Source organism: Plutella xylostella, chromosome Z (assembly GCF_932276165.1).
Source record: "Plutella xylostella chromosome Z, ilPluXylo3.1, whole genome shotgun sequence".
NCBI lineage: Eukaryota > Metazoa > Arthropoda > Insecta > Lepidoptera > Plutellidae > Plutella > Plutella xylostella.
The window spans coordinates 6,222,536-6,247,351 of NC_064012.1; the positions used below are offsets into that span (position 1 = coordinate 6,222,536).

The 24,816-nt window shown below is 40.2% G+C and overlaps 1 protein-coding gene across 1 annotated transcript in view; it reads right to left on the minus strand.

Annotated features, from left to right (window-relative positions):
• Positions 1-24,816, minus strand: part of LOC105380218 (sodium channel protein Nach-like) — a 32,191-nt gene that overhangs the window by 4,219 nt on the left and 3,156 nt on the right. Inside the window, exons 4-11 of the mRNA XM_038122321.2 lie at positions 18,917-19,082; positions 14,451-14,602; positions 13,859-13,994; positions 12,907-13,071; positions 11,043-11,178; positions 10,638-10,691; positions 10,372-10,513; positions 1,728-1,834 (exon numbers count right to left, since the gene is read on the minus strand). Coding sequence (XP_037978249.1) covers positions 1,728-1,834; positions 10,372-10,513; positions 10,638-10,691; positions 11,043-11,178; positions 12,907-13,071; positions 13,859-13,994; positions 14,451-14,602; positions 18,917-19,082 — 1,058 coding nt within the window. The remainder of the gene's footprint in view (positions 1-1,727; positions 1,835-10,371; positions 10,514-10,637; positions 10,692-11,042; positions 11,179-12,906; positions 13,072-13,858; positions 13,995-14,450; positions 14,603-18,916; positions 19,083-24,816) is intronic.

Here is a 24,816-nt window from a genome sequence, read left to right on the forward strand (position 1 = left end):
TCTCCAGTCCGGAAACTTGCTGTACCACCGGGAGGGCGACCAACTGTCCCAAGGGGGTGTCGGGTTCATCGTCAACAAGTCCCTCGTCAACAACATCGTTGAAATCGGAAGTGTGTCGACACGGGTTGCGTACCTCATCCTGAGAATATCTAAACGATACTCAATGAAGGTCATACAGGTTTACGCACCCACATCTAAGCACACCGATGATGAGGTCGAACTTGCGTATGAAGACGTATCGTCTGCCCTGCGTAAGTTCACTACTCATTTCACGTTTACCACTTATTTACAACCGCATAAATAAAATCCTGGACTTATATCCTAAAACGCGTCACGGATGTAAAGCAACCACAAAGCCCTGGCTATTAAAGCAAAACTATGATATGATCGAATCCCTTCTAGTTACACAAAAATGATTCCGGACTGACTACCTACATAAATACTGTAAATAAAACTAATACCTGCCTGACAATAAACACACTTAATATACATTTAATACAAATACAATACATTGTATGTACAATTAGAAGATACCTTTCTTTAAAAAAAAAAATATATATATTATGATATGTACCTACCTAAGTATACCTAAATCACATCGATAATAACTATAAGCTTTATTCTCTAAAATGTTAAATTTGAATCACACTGTGTGCTGTGCAAGTTAGTGTCTTTGATATCTTGAGCATGTATTCTATTGTATTCTATTTTTCTCTTTGAATTATTTCTGCACTCTGCTTGGCGGACGGCGCTGGAGGCCAAAACTCAGGTCTACACCTATCTTGGTCTTCAACGTTACCCATTAATTCTTGTAAGATTAAATTTGTTATAAATGTAACTTAGTTTGTATGTGTTCTGAGACTTTGTATACTGAAATACTGAATAAATATTTTTTCATTTTTTTTTTTTTTTTTTTTTTTTAGATTAGTCTTTGGCATCACCCAGACGGCCCCGCCCTTTTGATAACATAAAGTTTTAGTTAAATAAACACGTAACAAAGTGAAATGCGAAGTACCCACCTACACAATAATTAACCTCCAGATTTAGATTAGGTACAAATGATAATCGGCCTCGGAGAAATTGACGTACTACATGAGGCTATTAAATCGATTATCCAAACAATTAATCAAAATTTATATTTGCGTCATGTTATTATCACGCGAATTTTTGATAAAATCGCACTTATAAAGACATACCTATCTAAAGTAGGAATATTAATAACCGATCAATTACGCATGAAATTATTGTTTTGGCACTTTTAGTATTGTAGCTGCCCGATTGGGAAGTATAGCATGAAAGGACGAGCCCACTATTGGTACTTTATCATTAAAATTACATTGGTACCTACCTACCTGCGTACCTATACTTCCGTTAGTAGCGAACCTGAGAGCAACAAATATAAATTTAGCAATTTCTAAACGTATTTTTTTTTTTGGATTGGATTCATGAAATTATAAGGATTAAATTTGCTAAATAAAAATTGTGAAAGTCTAGAACTTACTATGATACAAACTGGTCGACATAGTCGAGAATTAAATTTCGACAAACTGATATACATACAACAGTCTTCCAACAAGTGTGTATGACAGTACTGAACTCCAATAAAACTTTCCTTCGACATATAACTAAAAATGACGACGTAAGGTTTCGTCGAAGTCCAGTAGTAGTGTCGGACTTAAGACTAGTCGCAATCAATTTGTCGAAATTCAGTTCGACCCGATACAAACCTAGAAGGTTCTGCCAGTTCAAGTAAACATCTCTGCGGTACCGCGTCGAGACCAGGTCGTTGAAGAACACATTCACCAGCGACTGGTTTGTCAGCACCACGTCTTTGCTGGAAATAACAGATGTATTAGTTAATCATACTGGTACAGACTTATGTATTTATATTGTAAATGAAAGATTTGATTGTCTGTACTTAAGAGGAGAGTATAGCTTCGCGATCCAAGCGAAATAGGTATTTAGGAAAAGTATTGCTGTCGCTCGTGCACTCGCCCGCGCCGGGCACCGCACACACACATGCAAGTAGCGTCACGCACACATCTATGGACGCTGCCGCGCCGCCACCGCCGCCACCGCGCCGCCGCGCCGGTTGGCGAGAAATTGCGACCAAACACGGAGTGTCTTCATCTTACCTTCATATTATTATTTCTGTGTTGTGATTGTTAGTTGTGACTTGTGAGCGAAACTTGAAATTATTGAAGATAAATAGAAAGAAGTATAAGTAATTAGTGATAATTTCATGTGATGTGAGTTTAAGTATTTTATTATGGTAGGTAATTACCTACCTAGTAACGAGTTAGTAGGTAAGTACATAAAATGGATTTTTGATGATTGGAAAATAGACCTTTTGCCGGTACTTGGACTATCATTTTGTATGTAAGGTTATTTAGATCTATTATGCAGTGAATCTAAAAAACATTATGATAGTTTTGTAAAAATATAAGTTTATAAGTACTAGGGCATGCAATACCGGAACTATTTTCAATACCGGTATTGAGTTCCGGTATTGCAACTCAATACCGGGATCCCGGTATTAATACCGGTATTAGATTTCCTTGTAATAAATGGCATATATTGTGATTAAAGGTCGTATGGGTCAAAATCAGAGAGGTGAGCATTTTAGGTTTTCAAATTTCTGAGAAATTAAGTTTTATTTTGAAGAAAACTAACAAGTGGAGTCTGTTGTGGCATTTGTCATGAACATAGCCTGTGATGAGGCACGCACAAAATTATATATTTTAGAAATTATACCTGTTAATAAGAATAATGACAGGGCCAAGAGTCATTTCGGGAACACTTTTAATTATTTTTTAAATAATAATATAACGAACACATTTAAGAATCCCCTTCAAGAAATAGTAATTAACCTTTTCCTAAATCGTTAAATATTATTATTTTGATTTTTTTCATAATGAAACCACTTATTTTTCAAATTACTCTCCATAAATTTCCAATTTGTGAAAATTTCGTTCCATAATTTCAATTTATTGTATACATTTTTGCACTACGTTATATATTAATAATATTAATACAAAGGTTTCAAGGTAATTTAATGCTGTATATGCAAGATTTAATTATAGCATTACATAATAGTGACTTATTTGCCGTTTTTGTGATGTTCCCGAAAATGATGGGAGTGTTCCCAAAATGACAACGAAGTTCCCTAAATGACGTTGACCTTCCCTAAATGAACGCAAAGCTAGGTTTTTGGTACATTTGGTGTATGAAAATAATATAATCATCATCATCATCATCTCAGCCATAGGACGTGCACTGCTGAACATAGGCCTCCCCCAAAGATTTCCACCTTGTACGATCGGAGGCGGCCCGCATCCAGTGCTTCCCCGCGGACTTGACTATATCGACCGTTCATATCGCGGGGGGCCGCCCAACACTGCGCTTGCCAGTACGTGGTCTCCACTCGAGGACTCTTCTGCTCCACCGACCATCAGTCCTTCGAGCAATGTGTCCGGCCCACTGCCATTTCAGCTTACTGACTCGATAAGCTATGTCTGTTACTTTAGTTCTTCTACGGATCTCTTCATTTCTGATTATACGAAGCATAGTCCTTTCCATAGCTCGATGGGTGACTCCGAGCCTATTCAAGAGGCCTAAAGTTAGAGACCACGTCTCGGCACCGTAGGTCATCACTGGCAACACGCACTGTTCGAAGACTTTCGACTTGAGGCACTGGGGAATTCCGGACGTGAAGACGCTTCGTAACTTCCCAAACGCTGAACAGCCAAGTTGGATTCGCCGAGTGACCTCTTTCTCGAAGTCGGATCTTCCTAGTTGGACTGTTTGTCCAAGGTAGACGTAATTTTCCACCACTTCAAGAATCGAGTTCCCTATAGATATTGAGGTGGGCGCTACCTGAGAATTGGCCATGACTTTCAACTTGTCCATATTCATCTTGAGGCCTACCTGTTGGGAAACGCGATTGAGGTCAGCATTTTGCTGAGGTCTTCCAACGATTCTGCCATAACCACGATATCGTCGGCAAACCGAAGGTGAGAGATGTATTCGCCGTTGATTGCCGAGTTCTTTTCAGTCTAGGAGCTTGAAGACATCTTCCATCGCATTAGTGAAGAGCTTCGGAGATACTTATAACATCTCCTTGTCTCACACCTCTCTGCAATGGAATTGCTTCCGTAGTCTGGTCCTGTACTCAAACTGACATGGTGGCGTTTCTATACAATCACTTCAACACTTCGATATACCCGTAGTCAATGTGACACCGTTGTAAGGCGTTTAGCACCGCCCACGCCACGTCTCGATCGAATCAAAGGCCTTCTGATAGTCCACAAACGCTAAGGTTCTATTCTATTCTCTGTGGGGTTGCAAGTACCTGCACCTGGCTCTCTCGAGTGGAACCTTTGCGCATATCCCCAAGGTCTAAACTGCCTTCCTAAGCTTGGACCATTTCCCAATACGCTGGTCCACAGCGGGTTGGTGGGTTCATATATCTAGATGTGCTAAATCTAGATATGCAGGTTTCCTCACGATGTTTTCCTTCACCGTAAGAGCGATGGTATACATTGTACTTAAGTTAAAATAACTCATTGGTACATATCAGCGCCGAGATTTGAACCCGCATCTCTTGCGTGAGAAGCGGGCGCTTACCCGACTGAGCTACCAACGCTAAGGTTTTTTCGGACGCCTTTTTTGACTTCCTTTTCTCTTCATTTTCATCGTTCTCCATCTTACTCGTACTAAATGGATACCTAAAACCAAGATTTTGCATGTTTATGGTTTTATAAGCATTAAAGCATCATTTTGCCCAAAAAAAATGGCATTTCAGGAACGTAGGCGTCATTTCGTGAACATCTGTCATATACCAGAACGTTCCCGAAATGACCGTTCCCGAAATGATTATTCGTTAAATATTTTCATGTCTCGATTGACGCCGCCATGTTAAATATTGGTTTTAGAGATTATGAACAAGTGAGCAAGAATATTTATAAGAATTTTGCTAAAAGTACGCAAATTTTCGAAAAACTACATACTAAAGAGCGTTCCCGTAGTGACAGGGAATTAAAGTACGCTTCTCACATATGAAATTAAAAGGTACTTACCAACAAAATCTAATATTTTTTTTTCGAAAACACAACACACGCCTTTTGCTTTGAATTGTGAACTTTACACTGCTGCTCGCTAACGCCACCTGGCGTGTGTTGTTTTATTTTCATCGACCGATATCCACCACGTTCACGGAATGATTTGATAAACGACGGACAGCATTTGAATAGTCAAAATATGAAGAAGTTTTACTTGTAATAATGTAATTTATACGTGTATTCTTAATTTAATAACACTAAAAGCCAATATTAAAATATGACAGTTTTAAGTGGTAATTTAAAAAAAAAAATACTTGTCTGAACTATGAAACATGGTATAAGGACGCATTCCCGGAATGACGATTTAGACCTTTTTTGTTTAAAATCAAAAAAAACTTACCATAGCGAAATAAATATGCTGAGTGCGCTGTAATTATATGCACAGAACCTTTATTTTGAAATAAGTATTTTAGTAATATCATGTAATAAAATGAGGAAAAACTTTGTCGGAAGCATAATGCTCACCTCTCTGATTTTGACCCGTATACGTCAAAATAAAACGAGAAAAAGCAATGAAATTCAGTTTTTTTAATAGATTTTTACGAGAATTGAGTATTGAGTTTAAATTTTACAAAAAAATATTATTTTTACATCCAGTGGCCGTTTACGCATGGTCAACAGTAGATATCAAACGACCGAAAACTGCATCAAACGGTTGGAAACAAGTGCGCTTTCACAGTACATAGGAATACTATATCTTAATCGCTTTATTATAGCCTAAAAAAGTCCGATTCCGGTATTACTTCAATACCGGTATTAACTTTCAATACCGGTATTGAAAAAAGCGTGAATTTTATCCCTAATACCGGTATTACGAATACCGGTATTGCGGTATTGCATGCCCTAATAAGTACCTACTAACAAAGTTTCGGGGCTGTTTATAAATGTTGAGTTGTCTTAGTATTTATTTCTTTTAGCATGAGAAGCAAAAGCAAGGAGTCTAAACTTTCAAGCGAGACACTCGAGCTTATGAGGCAGGGACGCGAATTTCCGTCGGCAGGTGACACTTCGTCAGAACTACGGGTACTCAACAAGCGTATAAAGAAGCTGATACGAAGAGATCTCCGTCGCGTCGCTCCAACACACGCGCCATAGATAGAAGCAGCAATTGAGCAAAATCGGGGGTCAAAAGTCTTCGTTCAGCAACTTGGGAGAGGCCACTTTACGAAATTGAGGTCTGCAGATGGTAATATCGTTGCCTCTAAGCCGGAGGTTCTTGCCGAAATCGAAGGTTTTTACGGACAACTTTATGCTTCACACGCGCAGAAGTCTGTGGCTCAGCTCACCGATTCCAGAGCGCCACTAATACGCCACTACACTGACGACATCCCTGATGTCGACATAGGCGAGATTAGGATAGCCCTTGCAGCTTAAAAACAACAAGGCTCCGGGTGAAGACAGAATTACTACAGAGCTTCTGAAAGTTGGAGGTATTGCAATCCTCGAACAGCTCCAGAGGCTCTTCAATTCGGTTCTTCACAATGGCATTACACCGGAGGCATGGTCTGAGAGCGTCGTGGTATTGTTCTTTAAGAAGGGTGACAAAACCCTTCTGAAGAACTATAGACCGATCTCGCTTTTAAGCCATGTATACAAGCTGTTCTCAAGGGTTATCACGAACCGTCTTGCCCAAAAGTTATCCGAGTTTCAGCTCCCAGAGCAGGCCGGGTTTCGAAAAGGCTTTAGTACAATGTGGTCTATTGTACTACACAGTAAGGCAGATTATACAGAAGACCGAAGAGTATAATCAGCCTCTGTGTCTAGCCTTTGTGGACTATGAAAAAGCCTTCAACTCCATCTAGACCTGGGCAGTTTTGGAATCCTTGCAGAGATGCCAAATCGATTGGCGCTATATCGAGGTGTTGAGATGTCTGTACAATGCCGCTACTATGACTGTCCAAGTACAGGACCACAAGACAAGACCTATCCAACTGCAACGTGGAGTGAGACAGGGGGATGTGATATCTCCGAAACTGTTCACCAATGCATTGGAAGATGTCTTTAAGACGTTGGACTGGAAAGGACATGGCATATGTATAAATGGCGAGTACATGTCACACCTCCGCTTCGCGGACGACATCGTTATTATGGCAGAATCTCTGCAGGAACTCAGCTGAATGCTAAGTGGCCTAAATGCTGCTTCCCGACGTGTAGGCCTCGGTATGAACTTGGACAAGACGAAAGTCATGTACAATGCTCACATCAAACCGGAGCCGGTCGCCGTTGGTGAGGCAACAATCGAAGTTGTGCAAGAATATGTCTACCTCGGGCAGACTATTTGACTAGGCAGAAGCAACTTCAACAAGGAGGCTGCAAGGCGCATCCAACTGGGTTGGGCTGCATTCGGGAAACTTCGTCACATATTCTCCTCGGCCATTCCTCAGAGCCTGAAGACAAAAGTCTTCAACCAGTGCGTCCTGCCAGTAATGACGTATGGTGCAGAGACGTGGACACTGACGGTAGGACTGGTCCACCGATTTAAAGTCGCTCAGCGAGCTATGGAGAGAGCTATGCTTGGGGTTTCTCTGATGGATCGTATCAGAAATGAGGTTATCCGTCAGAGGACTAAGGTTACCGACATAGCTGTCAAAATATGCAAGCTGAAGTGGCAGTGGGCTGGTCATATCTGCCGAAGAACCGATAACCGTTGGGGTAGACGAGTTCTCGAGTGGAGGCCACGATCAGGCAAACGCAGCGTGGGACGCCCTCCTGCCCGCTGGACTGACGACCTTAGGCGGGTGGCGGGTAGTGGTTGGATGAAGAAGGCCGAGGACCGAGTGTTGTGGCGCTCCTTGGGAGAGGCCTATGTCCAGCAGTGGATGATTATTGGCTGATGATGTCTTAGTATACTTACCTAAGTAATTATATCATAGAATACATTTTATTATTCGCTTTTGTGGCCTCAAGTCAATTATAGTAAGTAAGTAAGTATTATATTTTTATGTAAGTAACTATGTTAGTTTAGATGTAAGTAAATAAAATTTCCTAAGTAACCTAATCCATGTTGAGTGAGGATTAAATATAATATAGTCACTAGTCATTTTTTTGCTTGAAAACCTACCTACTAGTACTTTAAACTTTTCCTATTCACATCTTTTTATATACAGGGTGTCCCAAATTAAAGTGCACATCCAAATTATAGTGACTTAATTTTAAAAACAACTTTTATTTTTCGACTTTTGTAAATTCGTGAAAAAAAAATCTACTGTCTATAGTAAAAAATCTCATAGCCAACAAAGTTTCTATGAAATAGCAAAAATAAAATTCGCAAACAATCAAAAGTCTTAAAACAAAAGATGTTTAGAATGACGAGTTGTGTCACTATGATTCGGATGTGCAATTTAACATGGGACATCCTGTATATCTATAGATATCGATAACGCAGGCGGGATCCCATCTCTACTATCGACTTCACTATGGACATCCCTATCGTACTGTGTGCTTTGCTTCCCCCCCCGACCCTCAATCGTGCGATAGAGAGCACTGCAGCTCGGGACTGACAATAGGTACTTTTCTTGATGAAATTCTGGTTTTGGGAGAAAACGTTTTACACTAACTAAATATCAACCAATCTCTTTGATTTTAGTGTCAATCGATTCAGCTTAATATATTCTAGGTTTATAGGTTTCGCTTTTTTAAAAAAAATACGTTGTTATTGATCCACAAACGGCTTAATTCAACAAAGTCGCAATCACAAAAAAAACATTATTTGAGGTGCCTATAAGTTTGAATCTATAGAAAATTTTGAAAAAAGGAAAACCTATAAACCTAGTTATTCCTTGTGTCAATAACATATTAAAAAATCATGGAGATTGGATAATATTTAGGGGTAGTAAAACGTTTTCTCTTTTTGTATGGACGAGCAAGTGCTATACTCTACTCTTAAGTGTGACGCGTAGAAATGTTTGTAACAAAAAAAACTATATTTTTTTCAATCTTTTAGTATTTTTTGTCTATGGTGTTATTAATCCAACGTGCAATAGGTTGTGTGAGAATATGATTATTTACGGTCCCATTATTCCATTTCACATAAATCAAAATATACAAATCTCATAAATAATGATTTTATCAAAATCAAAAACATGGGCGTTAAAACTTTATACCAAATACCTACTGTACAGATAAAATGGATAATTGGTAGGAATTATACTTCATTAATATGACTGATATTTTGAAAACATTATAGATTTGAAAAGCATCTGGCTAAGCTTTGATTTATCCGCCCATGTTGACCTGCTGATATAATAAGCTTGATAGCATACGTAGTTTTCAATGAAATACGACGATTAATTGCCCCCATAATTCGGATTATTAGGTAACGTTATTATTCATAACCATAACACAAACATGATGAAATATGAAATTTAACAAATTAATAGAGCATGGCTATTTAAATATAAAGGGAGGCTATTTATAGATATTTAATTTGTCCGACGAAACTGATCACTGATATCCAATATTTATACATTATTGCTGAATCGACTTGAAATTTTCTGTTAAGTATGTCTGTTGTGTTAACTGCTGGTGATCCTTATGTTAAATAAATAAATAAATAAATGAATCGACAGCTAAAACTATGCAACTCTGAAGTAAGGTTCCACCTATCTGTAAGTATCGTGCGTATAGGAAAAAACGGATTTTCATAAATGTATGGAAAATCAGTGTCGGCAATGCAAAAAATAGGCCCACCGATTTTTAAATCGCGACAGCCATAGGACGGCTTAAATCCCGGATAAACTTAGTAGAGTCAGTGCAGAAGAAACGTCTTGATAAAATAACACCCCACTCACAGAACTTTTTTTTTAATTAGTTCGGTTAGAAGATTTTTTCCTTATTCATTGGTACAATGGTGGTTATGAGGTTGAACTTAAAAATGCGGACAGTTTTTTGCTCTGTTTTTGTATGTAACTCACCATTTCATCACGACCTATTACGTCCCCAGCTGGAGCACGGTTCTCTTTCCAATGAAAAAATGGTTTAGGCCTAGTCCACGACTCACCATATTGTTTGTATCCTAATCCTAACTAATATTATAAATGCGAAAGTAACTGTGTCTGTCTGTCTGTCTGTCTGTCTGTTACTCTTTCACGCCAAAACTACTGAACGGGTTTGAATGAAATTTGGTATACATATGGTATAGACCCTGGGAAAGAACATAGGCTACTTTTTATCCCGGAATTCCCACGGGAAAACTTTTTAATGCGAAGCGAAGCGCGCGGGAACTGCTAGTATTGTTATAATTCTTACTTACAAGAACAAGAGTCCGTCTAAAGGCGCGTCAGTGGCCATGATGCCCAAAGCCACTTCTAGTGGATAGTCGTAGTGCTCGCAGTCCGGTAAACATTCTAAATACTCCTCATTAGGATCCGTCGTCTGAAGCTCGGTAAATGGTCCTGTAATTACAGACTATTTATCTAATACGGAGTGAGATTATTTACCTATAAATTACTAATAAATTAAATATACATGGGTAATTATTGGCAACTATATACACTTTGTCTTCCTATAGTCACTTACGTCGAGTAGTTTCAAGGCAATCCATGTCCGAAAAATTGCAAATCCTTTCTGAATCTGTGAAAATAAACGTAACACATACATATGGACACTGCCTGCCTATACTTAAAAAGACGGCTTAACTTTTGATTGAGGCGACCCCTTGATGACCCATTAACTAATAAAAACAGGTATGTAGGTGTATAGCAAGTTTAGGAGGTAAAAGAGTTTGTAGGTCTAATATACATACCTTCTTCTTCCTCTTCTCTCTAGCCTTATTACCTATGCTTATTTAGAAAGAGCTTTGTGACCCATTTGTTTGACCCTATCCACTATCATACCCTAATTTACTCTAAACTCTTTTTTTCACACGATCCTCTCATACTCTTTATTTCAGGTCTCATTTCCAACATAAATGTGAGTAAATACCTTCTGGATCTTCTGTGAGGCCCTCGCTGGTTGGTACGTAAAAAGGTATACATTGACAGTGTTTCTTTATTATTTCCATCCGCCGCAATGCCATGCAATTGTGGTAGCTGTAATATTTCAGATTGTTCAGCTTTTTCTGAAACAAAATCAAGATAAGAAAGTGAATTAAAACTTTGGAAGTAATTATAATATTACTAACATACATATTATGAGGTATCAACTTACTTAACTTAACGATGAATTACTTAAAACAATAGGATACCTAAATATAACTTTTTTTTACAAATGCTGTGTTTTTTATATCGAAGCAAATGGAGCGTGTATGCCGTAATTCGCGTTTACTCGCCACTACTCGAACAGACCAAAAACTCGTACTTCCCATGCAGGCCTGGGCCAACCATAATTCCATCTTTATCAAACTTAAACTCAAAAGCTGCGTCTAAAGCTAACAGAATATCCGTGGAAATAGATAGAATGTTTTACCACATTTCCCGTCATGCAAACTATTCATGCGCTGCACTCACAGCAGCTTTTCCGGATGGGGAAACAGTGTGGTCGCAGACTTCTGCTTTCCGGTCACTATTTCCTATGCAGAGGAATAGACGGGGTGGAGTTTTATCAGTTATTGCCTGTAAGATGCTTGTCTGATACACTTACATAATATTAATTACTTAAATGTGTAGTTATGATAAATCTCCGAGAAGCGGTGGGTAGCCTATATTAAGTGTTTTTCCACCTTTTTTTAACTCTGGCCCAATAAATGAGTCAATTACTTACTTATAAAATTTCACTCTGTAGAAAATATGAAAGTTTTTCTTTGTGTGATGTTTATTTTACATATTCTTGACAAAACATGCACAGGACCCCGAGTCCACATTGTTCTATGGACAGGACTAACAAGAAAATGTTGTACAAAATCTTTAAAATGGTAACTGAAATTCCATCTTAGGTAGAAATTCTTCAGATTTTATAAGTTGCTTTTGTTAAAATAGATAGGTATTCCATCTTTATATCAAGATATTATGCTTGACTTGGCAAAACTTGATAAAGGATAGAATGTACCACTGCCCGGTCGCAGCAAAGGCTTCGTGCTTGATAATATTTTTATTTAAAATTCTTTGAACAAAAGTCAGAATGTCCACCTGTGTCACCCCCACAGACCTGTATTTGATGATTTGAATAGACAACGCTTGTCTCATTCCTTGTATAGAAACCAAGCGTGCCATTATTTTTATACCTACTGTCACGTCAGTCACGTCACTTGAACGATTTAGTTTAGGAACGTCCCTAATGACACTGCGCTAAAGGAAGATAATTTCACTCCCTTTTTACACGCGAAGTACATGCACTTGCGTTGTCTACTCAAATACAGGTCTGTGGTCACCCCCGAGTTTCGGCTGTGTGCCCCTTTTGCAACACCCTGTATTCAGATCAGAGTTAGGTTTTAGTACAAAGGAAAATCTAGTTTCAAATTAGTCTATTTCTAATTTTAATCAATAATTTATTCACTACTTGTATGCACAAACGTTCCGGTCGACTGAGCCGATAATAGGGATTTACTCCCACAAGATCAAAAATAGATTTGAATAGAATGTTGACCGAATTAGAAACACAACAACGCATGACGAAAGTTATATTATAATTCCCGATAATAATAAATTATAACAAAATTTACACGTATTTTTTTTTAAATACACTAGCGAGCAGCGAGATTTGAAAAAGTTCCAGTGACATATGAAACGTCAATGATGGCAGGTGGAACTTTTTCATTGCACCAATCCTAATGAACCACACTTACATGAAACTGTTTGTAGCCCGTGCTACGAACAGACAGTCTCATCAGTAAGTGTGTAGGTACACTTACCTCAGTATTAAAGTAGCACTTCCTTTGTTCTGGCAAGAAGAGGCTGACTCCTTTGGTAGCGTAGGTCCTTTCTGGAGTTAGCGCTATGAACATCTCCATGGAAGGGCTGACCAGGCGAGTAGGAGAATCCAGTTCTGGCAGATTATACGCGTTGTCTATTAGGATCTGAAATAATTCTGGTTTTTTTACAATAAATCTTGTACCTACCTAAATCGTCCACTCCAAGACAGAAGCCTCTCCAAGAACATATTATAGGGTTTACAAAGGAATTTTAAGCTAATGTCGGCATTAAATGTATTTGCCTTGCTTTGACAGAATACAGACAGAAAAACACATAGATTTAATGTTGATATTAGCTTATAATGTTCTTTTATGCAACTCAGCATAAGTATCTTTAAAAACTCATTTGCCTAGCCAGGGAGAAGCAGTCTGTAACCACTACAGTATTCGGTCATCTAATTTTAAACTAACCAACGCTACAAACCCCCGATATTCAACGCTTAAATTCGCATACTTTTTGAACCGCTTTTGATAAAAAAAGGCAAATATAATAAGAACACTCTATCTCGTGTGTCAGTGAGAGCTACGCAACCACAGACAGATACACAGACACGGTAAACTCATACACCCTCTTTTTGACTTTGGTTAAAAACACATAAAGACAACAAAGAAGTACCAGGCTCCCATAAGATGCGATGGCCGTGCTGTAGTAGTCTTCCAAGTCGTTGTTGAGTAGTACGGTGAGCGCGGTCTGGTACCCGCATGACGCCACCCGCCGCGGCGTCGGCGGACTGTGCTGGTCTTTTGAACGACTTTTGATGAAATATGGCAAGAACACCCTATCACAGTCAGTGGGAGCTACACTACCACAGACAGACACACAGACACATTAAACTTATAACACCCCTCTTTTTGACAGAGTCAAAAACACAACAAGACAACAAAGAAGTACCAGGCTCCCATAAGATGCGATGGCCGTGCTGTAGTAGTCTTCCAAGTCGTTGTTGAGTAGCACGGTCAGGGCCGTCTGGTACCCGCATGACGCCACCCGCCGCGGCGTCGGCGGACTGTGCTGGTCCGTCGAGTTGCTGGAAGGTGGAACTTGTGAGTGTGTGAATATGTGCTTCTTCAGATTGAATTCAAGGACGGGAGATATCGCACGCATCGCGTCATAAAGATGGTCATATTTGACGGCCTAATTGGATCGATGACGTTATACGGAATGCTGATCAGGAGGACGCTCGCCATAGCTAGTACCAATGCAATAACAGAAACATGAAAATATCAATAATACACTCACGAGCATGGAAGAACTTGATGGTTCCACTTTCATAATGCTATCACCAAATGGCCCCAATTTTTTAAAATATCTAATAAGAATCTATATTATTTTTAGTGCGTAATTGAAATCTTATTAAAATATTGCAGAAGGCGTCATTAAATTAGTTTTTGTGCTTTTCTCGCTGGAACTTATTCATTGCCCGTGAGTGTATTTATAGTAAACACATATTAATTATCCAACCATAAGAGTAACATAATCTTACCTGTAGTCAATAGAGTCGATAGCGTAATAATTGAACGTACAGCACAATCCGAACTGGGTCATGAGAGGTCGGAAGAGTAGCCCGCAACGGTATACCGTGTTTTTCCACATACATCGCTGCACTAGCACCTTGCAAAGCCGCGCTGGGGAGAGCTGGAACAGCAATGGATGATAATGTGAGCTTAGAGCCGGAAGGATGTTAGATATTGACCACTTTCCTCGAGTTTTCTGATAACATTTTTCTATTACAATACTATTGTGTATTTACTAAGCTGTTCGATGCTTGTAAACGTACATAATACATTATGTAATTACAAATATGCATCTTAAGTGCTGCTATTGACTAGGTACCTATATCATATCGGTTCATACAGCCACAGCAGCTTCGTATAATTAGGGAATGTTGCAATTCGTACGAGGGTCACTCTTGAGCTGGTCTAACTGCCCTCCAAGGCATGACGTTGACTTTTGGGACACCCTGTACATGCAACAATAGTTGAAGCCCGCTACTAGCGCCACCCCACACTCACAACCCGGAGCATGTGGTCTACTTGCACTCGGTCTCGGTCCAGCTCGGCTGCAGCCGCTGCTTCTGCTGCGCGCTCGCCTGGAACATGGAGTGCAGCAGCGGCCCACGCCCCAGCGCTGAGGACACTTGTTCCATAGTCACGTTGTCAGGGAGCTTTATGTGAAGGTGCAGTCGCGAGCAATGAAATAGTTTCAGTGTCTATGTATAGTGCTAAGTTATTCCTAAACGGAAAGCGCTAGCTTAATGACGCCGCGCCGTCTGCGATATTGAAGTACATTTATCAGCGCATCAGAATAATATACTATGATATACAGGGTGTTGCATCTCCATAGTAAAAAATCACGTGACCAACATAGTTTCTATGTAAAATTATAAAAAGCGATTTTTTTTTATTCTTATTTTATTTTGCAACATCCTGTATATAATATTAAGTCAGCATTTCGTAAGTGGAACGTTTTCATTGCTCGCTAGTGTATTCAAAACAATTGAAGCTCGCTACTAGCGCCACGCCACACTCACAATCCGGAGCATGTGGTCTACTTGCACTCGGTCTCGGTCCAGCTCGGCTGCAGCCGCTGCTTCTGCTGCGCGCTCGCCTGGAACACGGAGTGCAGCAGCGGCCCACGCCCCAGCGCCGAGGACACTTGTTCCATAGTCACGTTGTCAGTGAGCTTTGTATGGAGGTACTCTCGTGAGCAATGAAAAGTCGTTCCTAGAATAAATCGTTCAAGTGACGTGACTGACGTGACAGTAGGTATAAAAATAATGGCACGCTTGGTTTCTGTTGCATCTCCAGAGTAAAAAATCATGTGACCAACATAGTTTCCATGGAAAATTAATTTTAAAAAATCGCGAATTTTTATTACATTTTGCAACACCCTGTATATAATATTGGGTCAGCATTTTGTAAGTGGATCTTTTTCATTGCTCGCGACTGAATTCACAATAGTTGAAGCTCGCTACTAGCGCGGGGGGCTTGTCGCTCACGTCCGTAGGTACAAACCCTAGTTACCCTATACGTGTCCCCTGGGTGGTGCTAACGAGTGACAACGCCGAATGTCGGGCGGCGGTAAATCGACCCGACCTCCTCTCCTAGCAGAGGCGGCGATCTCCCGCCGTAAAAAAGGAGAATCACCAACACGCCTGCCAAGCGCGGTGATTATAGCAAATACACCTCCTAATGATGGAAAAAACAAAGCCACGGCCCCCAGTCCCCGGCAGCCCCGCTATCCCGGACTCCGGTAGCGGTCACGGTAACGGCGGGGCAGGGGGTGCGAAGAATCTCCGGCAGAGAGTCGGCTACCAGCCCATCCGACCCTTGCACCTGGCAACATATAACGCACGGACTCTGAGGGAAGACGTGAAGATAGAGGAGCTGGAAGAGGAAATCAGTAAGTTAAAATGGGACATTATAGGGTTATCCGAAGTCCGACGAGAGGGAGAGGATACGGAAATTCTCCAGTCCGGAAACTTGCTGTACCACCGGGAGGGCGACCAACTGTCCCAAGGGGGTGTCGGGTTCATCGTCAACAAGTCCCTCGTCAACAACATCGTTGAAATCGGAAGTGTGTCGACACGGGTTGCGTACCTCATCCTGAGAATATCTAAACGATACTCAATGAAGGTCATACAGGTTTACGCACCCACATCTAAGCACGCCGATGATGAGGTCGAACTTGCGTATGAACACGTATCGTCTGCCCTGCGTAAGTTCACTACTCATTTCACGGTGGGGATGGGTGACTTTAACGCGAAACTCGGAAAACAAGAAGGCGGCGAGACGAAAGTGGGTCACATGGATTTGGAGTAAGGAACCAACGTGGGCAAATGCTGGCTGACTTCTTGGAGAAGGAGGGCCTCTATATGATGAACTCCTTCTACAAGAAGAAGCCACAAAGGAAGTGGACGTGGATTAGCCCCGCCCCGATGGGAAGACTAAAAACGAGATCGACTTCATATTGACGGATAAGAAGCACATATTCAATGATGTCTCAGTGATCAGTAGGGTTAAGACCGGCAGCGATCACCGACTCGTAAGAGGCACTTTGACTATAAACTGCAAAATAGAACGTTCCCGTCTAATGAAGTCCACGCTCCGTCCTACTCCTGCTCAAATCCAAGATCCCGAAAGCTATCAGTCTGAGCTTTGCGACCGCCTGATATGTTTAGAGAATTGCGTTACAGTTGACGATTTAAATAATAGGTTTGTGGAAACTGTCCGAGAGGTAGGATCGAAATATTTTTCCCAACTGAAGACCGACAGTGGCAACACCGTTTCATCAGTGCCCGAAATTCTGGGAGAAATTGAGAGATTCTACGGACAGTTATACACCACAACACAAAACCCTATTACCAGCGGTGCTCACGACAACCGAGCGCCACTCACCCGACACTATACCGAAGATATCCCGGACGTCAGTCTAGACGAGATTAGTATAGCTCTCAAACAGCAAAAAAACAACAAAGCTCCGGGAGATGATGTAATAACAACAGAACTTCTGAAGGCCGGCGGTAGACCGATTTTAATAGCACTTCGGAGGCTGTTTAATTCCGTCATACTCGAAGGCACAAGCCCGGAGGCATGGAGCAGAAGTGTAGTGACTTTGTTCTTCAAGATAGGCAACAAAGCCCTATTGAAGAATTATAGACCCATTGCACTTCTGAGCCATGTGTACAAGTTGTTTTCGAGAGTTATTAAGAATCGTCTCGAGCAAAGACTCGACGACTTCCAGCCGCCCGAACAAGCTGGGTTCCGAAAAGGCTATAGTACCATAGATCATATACACACGCTTCGGCAGGTTATACAGAAGACCGAGGAGTATAATCTACCTTTATGTCTAGCGTTTGTGGACTATGAGAAAGCCTTTGATTCTATTGAGCTCTGGGCGATACTTCAATCCCTTCAGCGTTGCCATATAGACTATCGCTATATCGAGGTGTTGAGATGTATGAACAATGCTGCCACAATGTCAGTTCGATTACACGAACATAGCACAAAACCAATCCAGGGGCGTGAGACAGGGAGATGTTATTTCTCCAAAACTGTTCACCTGTGCACTGGAAGATGTTTTTAAGCTTGTAGAGTGGAAAAGACTGGGCATTAACGTCAATGGCGAATATATCTCTCATCTACGATTTGCTGATGACATAGTTATTATGGCTGAAACGCTGGAGGAGTTAGGCGAAATGCTCACAGACCTCAATGATGCCTCTAAACAAGTTGGGCTGAAAATGAACATGGACAAGACAAAGGTCATGTCGAACGAACATGTTTCATCATCACCCGTAACTGTAGGAGGTGTCACCGTCGAAGTTGTCGATCAGTATCCCTACCTAGGACAAGTGATCCGATTAGGCAAATCCAACTTCGATAAAGTGGTAGCTCGTAGAATCCAACTCGGATGGGCAGCGTTCGGGAAATTACGACACATCTTCACTGAAAACATACCTCAGTGTCTGAAAACAAAAGTTTTCAATCAGTGCGTGTTGCCAGTGATGACTTACGGAGCCGAGACGTGGTGCTTCACCAAAGGGCTTATCCACAAGCTCAGAGTTGCTCAGCGTGCTATGGAAAGGGCTATGTTACGCGTGTCCCTGCGAGATAGGATTCGTAATGAAGAAATCGGCAGGAGAACTAAAGTTACCGACATAGCCAAAAGGATTAGCACGCTGAAGTGGCAATGGGCTGGCCACGTAGCCCGCAGAACCGACGACCGCTGGAGTACAAAGGTTCTGGAGTGGAGACCCCGTGTCGGCAAACGGCGTGTCGGTCGCCCCCCAACCCGTTGGTCTGATGATCTGCGGAAGGTAGCGGGAAGCCGCTGGATGCAGATGGCGGGTGACCGTTTGGGGTGGCGATCGTTAGGAGAGGCCTATGTCCAACAGTGGACTATAGAAGGCTGAGAGAGAGAGAGACTAGCGCCTCGGCGCACACTCACAATCCTGAACATGTGGTCGACTTGCACTCGGTTGAGGTCCAGCACGGCCTGCAGCCGCGCCAGCCGCTGCTTCTGCTGCGCGCTCGCCTGGAACACGGAGTGCAGCAGCGGCGCCAGCCCCAGCGCCGAGAATACTTCTTCTGACGTCACGTTGTCTGGTAGCTTTCTACGAATTAAATTAGGTATAAGGATATAAGAAGTCTGCCCACTACACCGTATCATATCATGACTGTGCTATGAACGTATTGAACGTATGAACGGCACCGGCAAAATATTCTCAGCGACAATTATCAGGTACGGGTCAGTGACGGAACGCAAGTAACATTTTTGGTTTTAGAAATGTTTTGAAAAGTTTCTAGAACCTTTGTATGGAAATCAACTCGTGAGACTTAGAAGTCTCGATAACCTTATATTCACCTTATATTAACCTCCTGAGTGCGAAAAGGGCCCACGTTTTAGAACCTTTCTGGGAGCTAGAGCAAAACCTATAGCTCAAACCTAGAACCTTTTGAACTACTTACACAGAACCTAAATACAACTTTAATTTAACGTTAACATAACCTTGGAAGACAGCTTTTAAGTTCTAAATTAGTCCTGGATGTAACTCTTTTATAACTTGAAACATATTTGATGGATATATGTAATGCCTTTCCAGGACTCTCGGGTTTTAAAATGTTTCTGTGTAAGATTTTATAATAATTATAATAAATGGCGCCATTACCTGACACTTTCCAAGGCTAACTTGTAAGTGTTGTATTAATACAAAATATAGTAAGTAGTTAGGCTGAAGTCAGGAAATATGAAAAACTTGTGCGACTAGCACTTTATCGTGGTACTTTTGAATAATAGTTCTGTATACGTGACGGGCCTTTTGTATGAAATAAAAATAATAAAAAAAAACACGCACTCACTCCTTGTACTAATGTACTCCCTTGCGGGGTAGGCAGAGGTGCATTGCTGCACCCACTTTTCGCCAGAGTGTTATGTTAGTCCCAATGTAATAGGGGGCGGGCCTATTGCCATTTTACGGGCACATCCAAGACCCGAGAACAAATATCTGTGTTTAAACAAATATCTGCCCCAGCCGGGAATCGAACCCGGGACCATCGGCTCAGTAGTCAGGGTCACTAACCACTACGCCATTCGGTCGTCTGTAAATAATAAATTTGAAGATATTTTAATTAAAAAAATAGAAAAAAAATATGTTTGGTGTAAAGTTATAATAGAAATAAAAGTACTGTCTATATAAAAAAACATATATTTGGAATAGTATAGCACACGCTGAATACTGAATTTCCCCCTACTTAATTAAAATGTATCTTTTTGCTAAGTTTTTTTTTTTTATTTCAGTGAAAAATTATGGCGGCCGTTAGGAAATTACTAAAAAGCATTAATCATATTTTGAGGATGCCTCTAAAGCTTTAAAATATTCTTTAAGGACTTCAATCATGCCTTTAGCTCATAGCCAGTGACTTAATGCTTTTCTTTTGGTTTTCACCACATAGTCCTAATTTGTTTGCCTAGACAACTCTCATCAGCCTAGAGGTTTCAGATAGGTTTTAAAAACTACTTATAAGTGATTTCAACATTCCATAACTTTATGGTTGTATCAGGGTTAAAAAATTATCTCACTTTAGCATAATGCTAACTTTTCTAGAACTTAATCAGGAGTTTACGACAACTACAAGATCCCAGAACTACACTCACGGGCAATGAAAAGGTTCCACTGAGAAAAGCACCAAATTACTCCTAAAAAGAAAAAGCTCGCTTAATGACGCCTTCTGCGACATTCATGTACATTTAACAGAGCATCAGGATATTACCAACTAAAATCGGTAATATTTTGTTCAGATTTCAAATGAAATGTTTGAAAAAAATGGGATTGTTTGATGCCGGCATTTTGTGAGTGGAACTTTTTCATTGCTCGTGAGTGTATATGCTCTTGATTTACATGTTAAAATAACGTTAATTTAAACTCTTATGAGCAGCTCCAAGGTTGTACGAATAAACAATTAGTTTTAGGACTTATTGATCATTCTCAAGTACTCAATATGACCAGATAACAAAGCATTAACCTTTTCACAACCCTTATAAAACCTAAAGGCATTTCTTACAACCTAAGCTCGAATGAAATGTTACTTGGGGGTCTGGTGGGCATAGTATCATACATCATACTGTTCTATAGAAAGAATATTTTTTCGCCTGACACGTTCATAGCACGGTCATTGTATGATACGGTGTAGTGGGTAGAAAGCTTTAGGGTATTTTAACAGCATGCGGATTTGATTACGCTTGCGAGATTGCCCTGCACGCTTCACACAAGTATTCATTGTAACACGTGGAATATGCACATGAGATGCGGTAAAATAGCGTGCGGTCAAAAGAGTATGACGGGCTGTTTTAGGGTAGCTATTTCTACGAAATACCGATGATCAAGGAGTATCCTTTGATCATCGGTATTTCGTAGCTCACTATGCCGGTCCGCAGCGCATAATTTGCTTGTCGCTGCTTCCCGGAATAACACATATAGAGGTAGAAACGCGGAATGCGTTTCAATGCATTTTATTTGAACTATCGCTATCGCACATTATATGTCGGAACGGACGCAGGGACAAGCGACTATATACCTAGTCTGTATTAGGTTCTAGTTCGTTGAAAGGACTGATTTCCGAGTTACAATAGGCACAATACAATAATTCCCGTTTTACCCTGTAAGCCCTATATCGTGTATGTGATATAACGCAAAATTTTCCAACTCATTTTTCAGCGTGTTCGCCTCCACACCACGTTTTCGAATCATCATTTAAGATTATATTAGCCGGGATTGTACGTGACGAATTATCAGCCGCCCGGGCCGCATCGTTTATTAAAAATCTAATTAGCGGAACTGTCCTCTTGGGAGTTGAGCTTATAGAGACAACAGTGGACTGTGTCGTGGGATGAATGGAACTGTGGTGATTTTTATTCATGACTCGAAGTACCTATGTAACTGATTTACTTGGCTTTATAGAATACTTCTTCTTTATAGAATGCTTATCTTTATCACAGAGTCAGGACAGGCGCGGATCCACCCATATGGGCAAGATGGGCATGCCCATCACCTAAATTACTAGCGATATCACACCACAGGATTTCAACATAATAATTTCGTTATTTTATCAGTTTCGTATGGCTATGGTTTTTTATAATTATGTTGGTGGTGATGATATCGGGTTATGCTAAATATTTATTTCCAACCAATTTTTTTAATGAATTCTAAAACCATAAAATTTTCGGTCATGCCAAAATCCTGAGTTTCACCCCACAGCAAAAGTCACTATTTAGGTACTTATAATACGATACGAGTATGATCTCAATTAACCAAATACTCACGGGAGTCACGGGCAATGAAATGGTGTCATTGAGAAAAGCACCAAATGACTCCTTAACGAAAAAGGCTAGCTTAATAACGCCTTCTGCAACATCTAATAACGATAATATTTTTTTAATATTTTAAATTAAATATTTGAAAAAATTGGGTTCTTTTGGTGTCGACATTTTTACACTGTAAATTTTTCATTGCTCGCGAGTCAGAATAGATTTGTTACAAAATGATACGAGTTATGTGTATCTTGATAGTGTCCTTGGATCTTAAATATTTTTTGCAAAAAAAGCGTTTTTATTAAATAGCTGTAGGTATCGCAAAACTATTTGCCCTATCAAGATAAAAATAGCCTCAATTAAATGAGAATTTAGTCTATAGATTGGCAAGTTGCTTGGCGACCCTCCTTGCGGGGTGAAAGACGCGGAGGGGACGAGGTACCCAAGACGACAGCGGGTAGCGGGAGGGGTAGTGGTGGAGGGGAACGCGTGCACTGCATGTCATTGTTACGGCAGTCTCGGCCGCGCAGCCGAGGCGGCCACATGTCTTATATAGTCTGTCATAATTTGAGTGCGACCCACATGAGATCATTGATCCTGAGACCATTAGTCTTAGGATGAGTGTTGAGGCCTTTTTAATATTATCGTTATATTATTATTAGGTATCTATAATTCGTCAACAAAATAACGTTAAAAACAACAAATCGGATAATGTGAGACATATAGGGGCTTCTTGTAGAACAGCGTACCGGATCGGTCATGCTACGCGCCTAAAGGTTGGTACTGCGCAGTCAGATACGAAAAAGTAAACAACAAAGACGAAGAGTCCATATGACAGTGCGTCAGTTGTCAGTTCTTGTAACTAGGAAAGCAACCAAAATATATGTGATTTAATGAAAGTAATTAATGAGCAAAACACAGAGAAAAATTACAAAATTGATGAAATTTTGAAAGAAAATGGTCATATCGTGCTTCGCCTACCCCCATACCACCCGGAATTAAATCCTATTGAACTTGTGTGGCGGTACGTGAAAGGCGAGCTCGCAAGGACGTCGATTGAGTCTAACTTAGATAAAGAGATATGTAAAAGACTTAGAGTTGCTTTTCTCTAATTATTCGCCTGAAAAGTGGAGAAATTGTGACGACCACGTCATAAAAATTAAGACGAATATTATAAATCTGATAGAGTATTTGACGATGTATTGGACAGGTATGTTATTGTTTATTTATAATTTAATGTAAATTAAACATAAAATATTATATGTGTACACTGAACTAATATGACTGGCGTACTCTAGTACATTATACTTCAAAGTAGGTATAATGTTTTTTGGTTTTTGTCTTAGATTTATAATTGAAGTTAATGAAAACGATGATGAAGATGAGGATGACGACGACGATGAACAAGTTCAAACAGAGAGTGAACATGAAAGTGACATGGAAATTGATTTATAAAATAAAACACTTTAACATAAATAAATTCAAATTGGTAGATATTCTGAAGGTAAACATCCAAATTTTAATGCTGTCAAACTATAAATTTTAAGCTAAATATGACATTTACGGGAACACTCATAGAATAAAATTTTACTTACGTCAGAAATAGTTACAAGCTATCGCGAGATTAATCCGGGCACACTTTTCTACGTGTGTAGCATGTCGTGCTACCTCGCCCCCGCCACTTCTTTCACCCCGCAAGGAGGGTCGCCAAGTAACTTGCCACATTATAGTTGTATATATGTCGCAGGCATCAGGTTAAATCTCTTTTTTGGTGGAATCACTAGCGCGTTCATTGGATGGCGCTACTCAATTGTATGACTAGGCCGAACGTTGATTGTACAAGCGTCACAAAACGTCCAACTAGTTCGCGGACTTAAAATCAGTCAGGTGGTGAATAAAACAAATATGGCGTCTAACAGCGAACAGCTGACACAAAAAGCACCTGTATTGTTATTTTTTGCAAATAAATTAGATTTAAAGTGCGATATTTGTGTTAAAATAGTGTGACAACATGGATTTACCTATTAATACACCGCCGGCGGATAGTTTCAAAGAAAAAATTGCGGTGCAACTGGATAATTATGAACAACAATATCAAGGTACGTTTATTGTTATTGTTTAGTTAATTTGTGAGATGAGAGCTATGTAACATAGTTTTTTTGTTGACTCTTGTCTGGTCATGTTCATCCTAACCAGACATTACAAAGTATTATTGTAAAGTAATATATTATACTATATCCCATTCAATCACTTCGCTGAATAACGTTCAGTCAAGACATTGGACGTTACAGTCAACCACTTGACGAGTGGTTCTTTAGTCGTACAACTGAGTAGAGTCATCCAATGAACGGACTAGTGGTTCTATCAAAAAGGAGATTGAACGTTCGTTGAAACTCCTTTTTGATAGAATCACTAGCTCGTTCATTGAAAGTCACTATTCAATTGTATGAGGCCGAACGTTGATTGAACAAGTGTCAATAAACGTTCAACTAGTTAGAATAGTATAGATTGAAACATAGCCGTTTGAACAGCGCGGACCT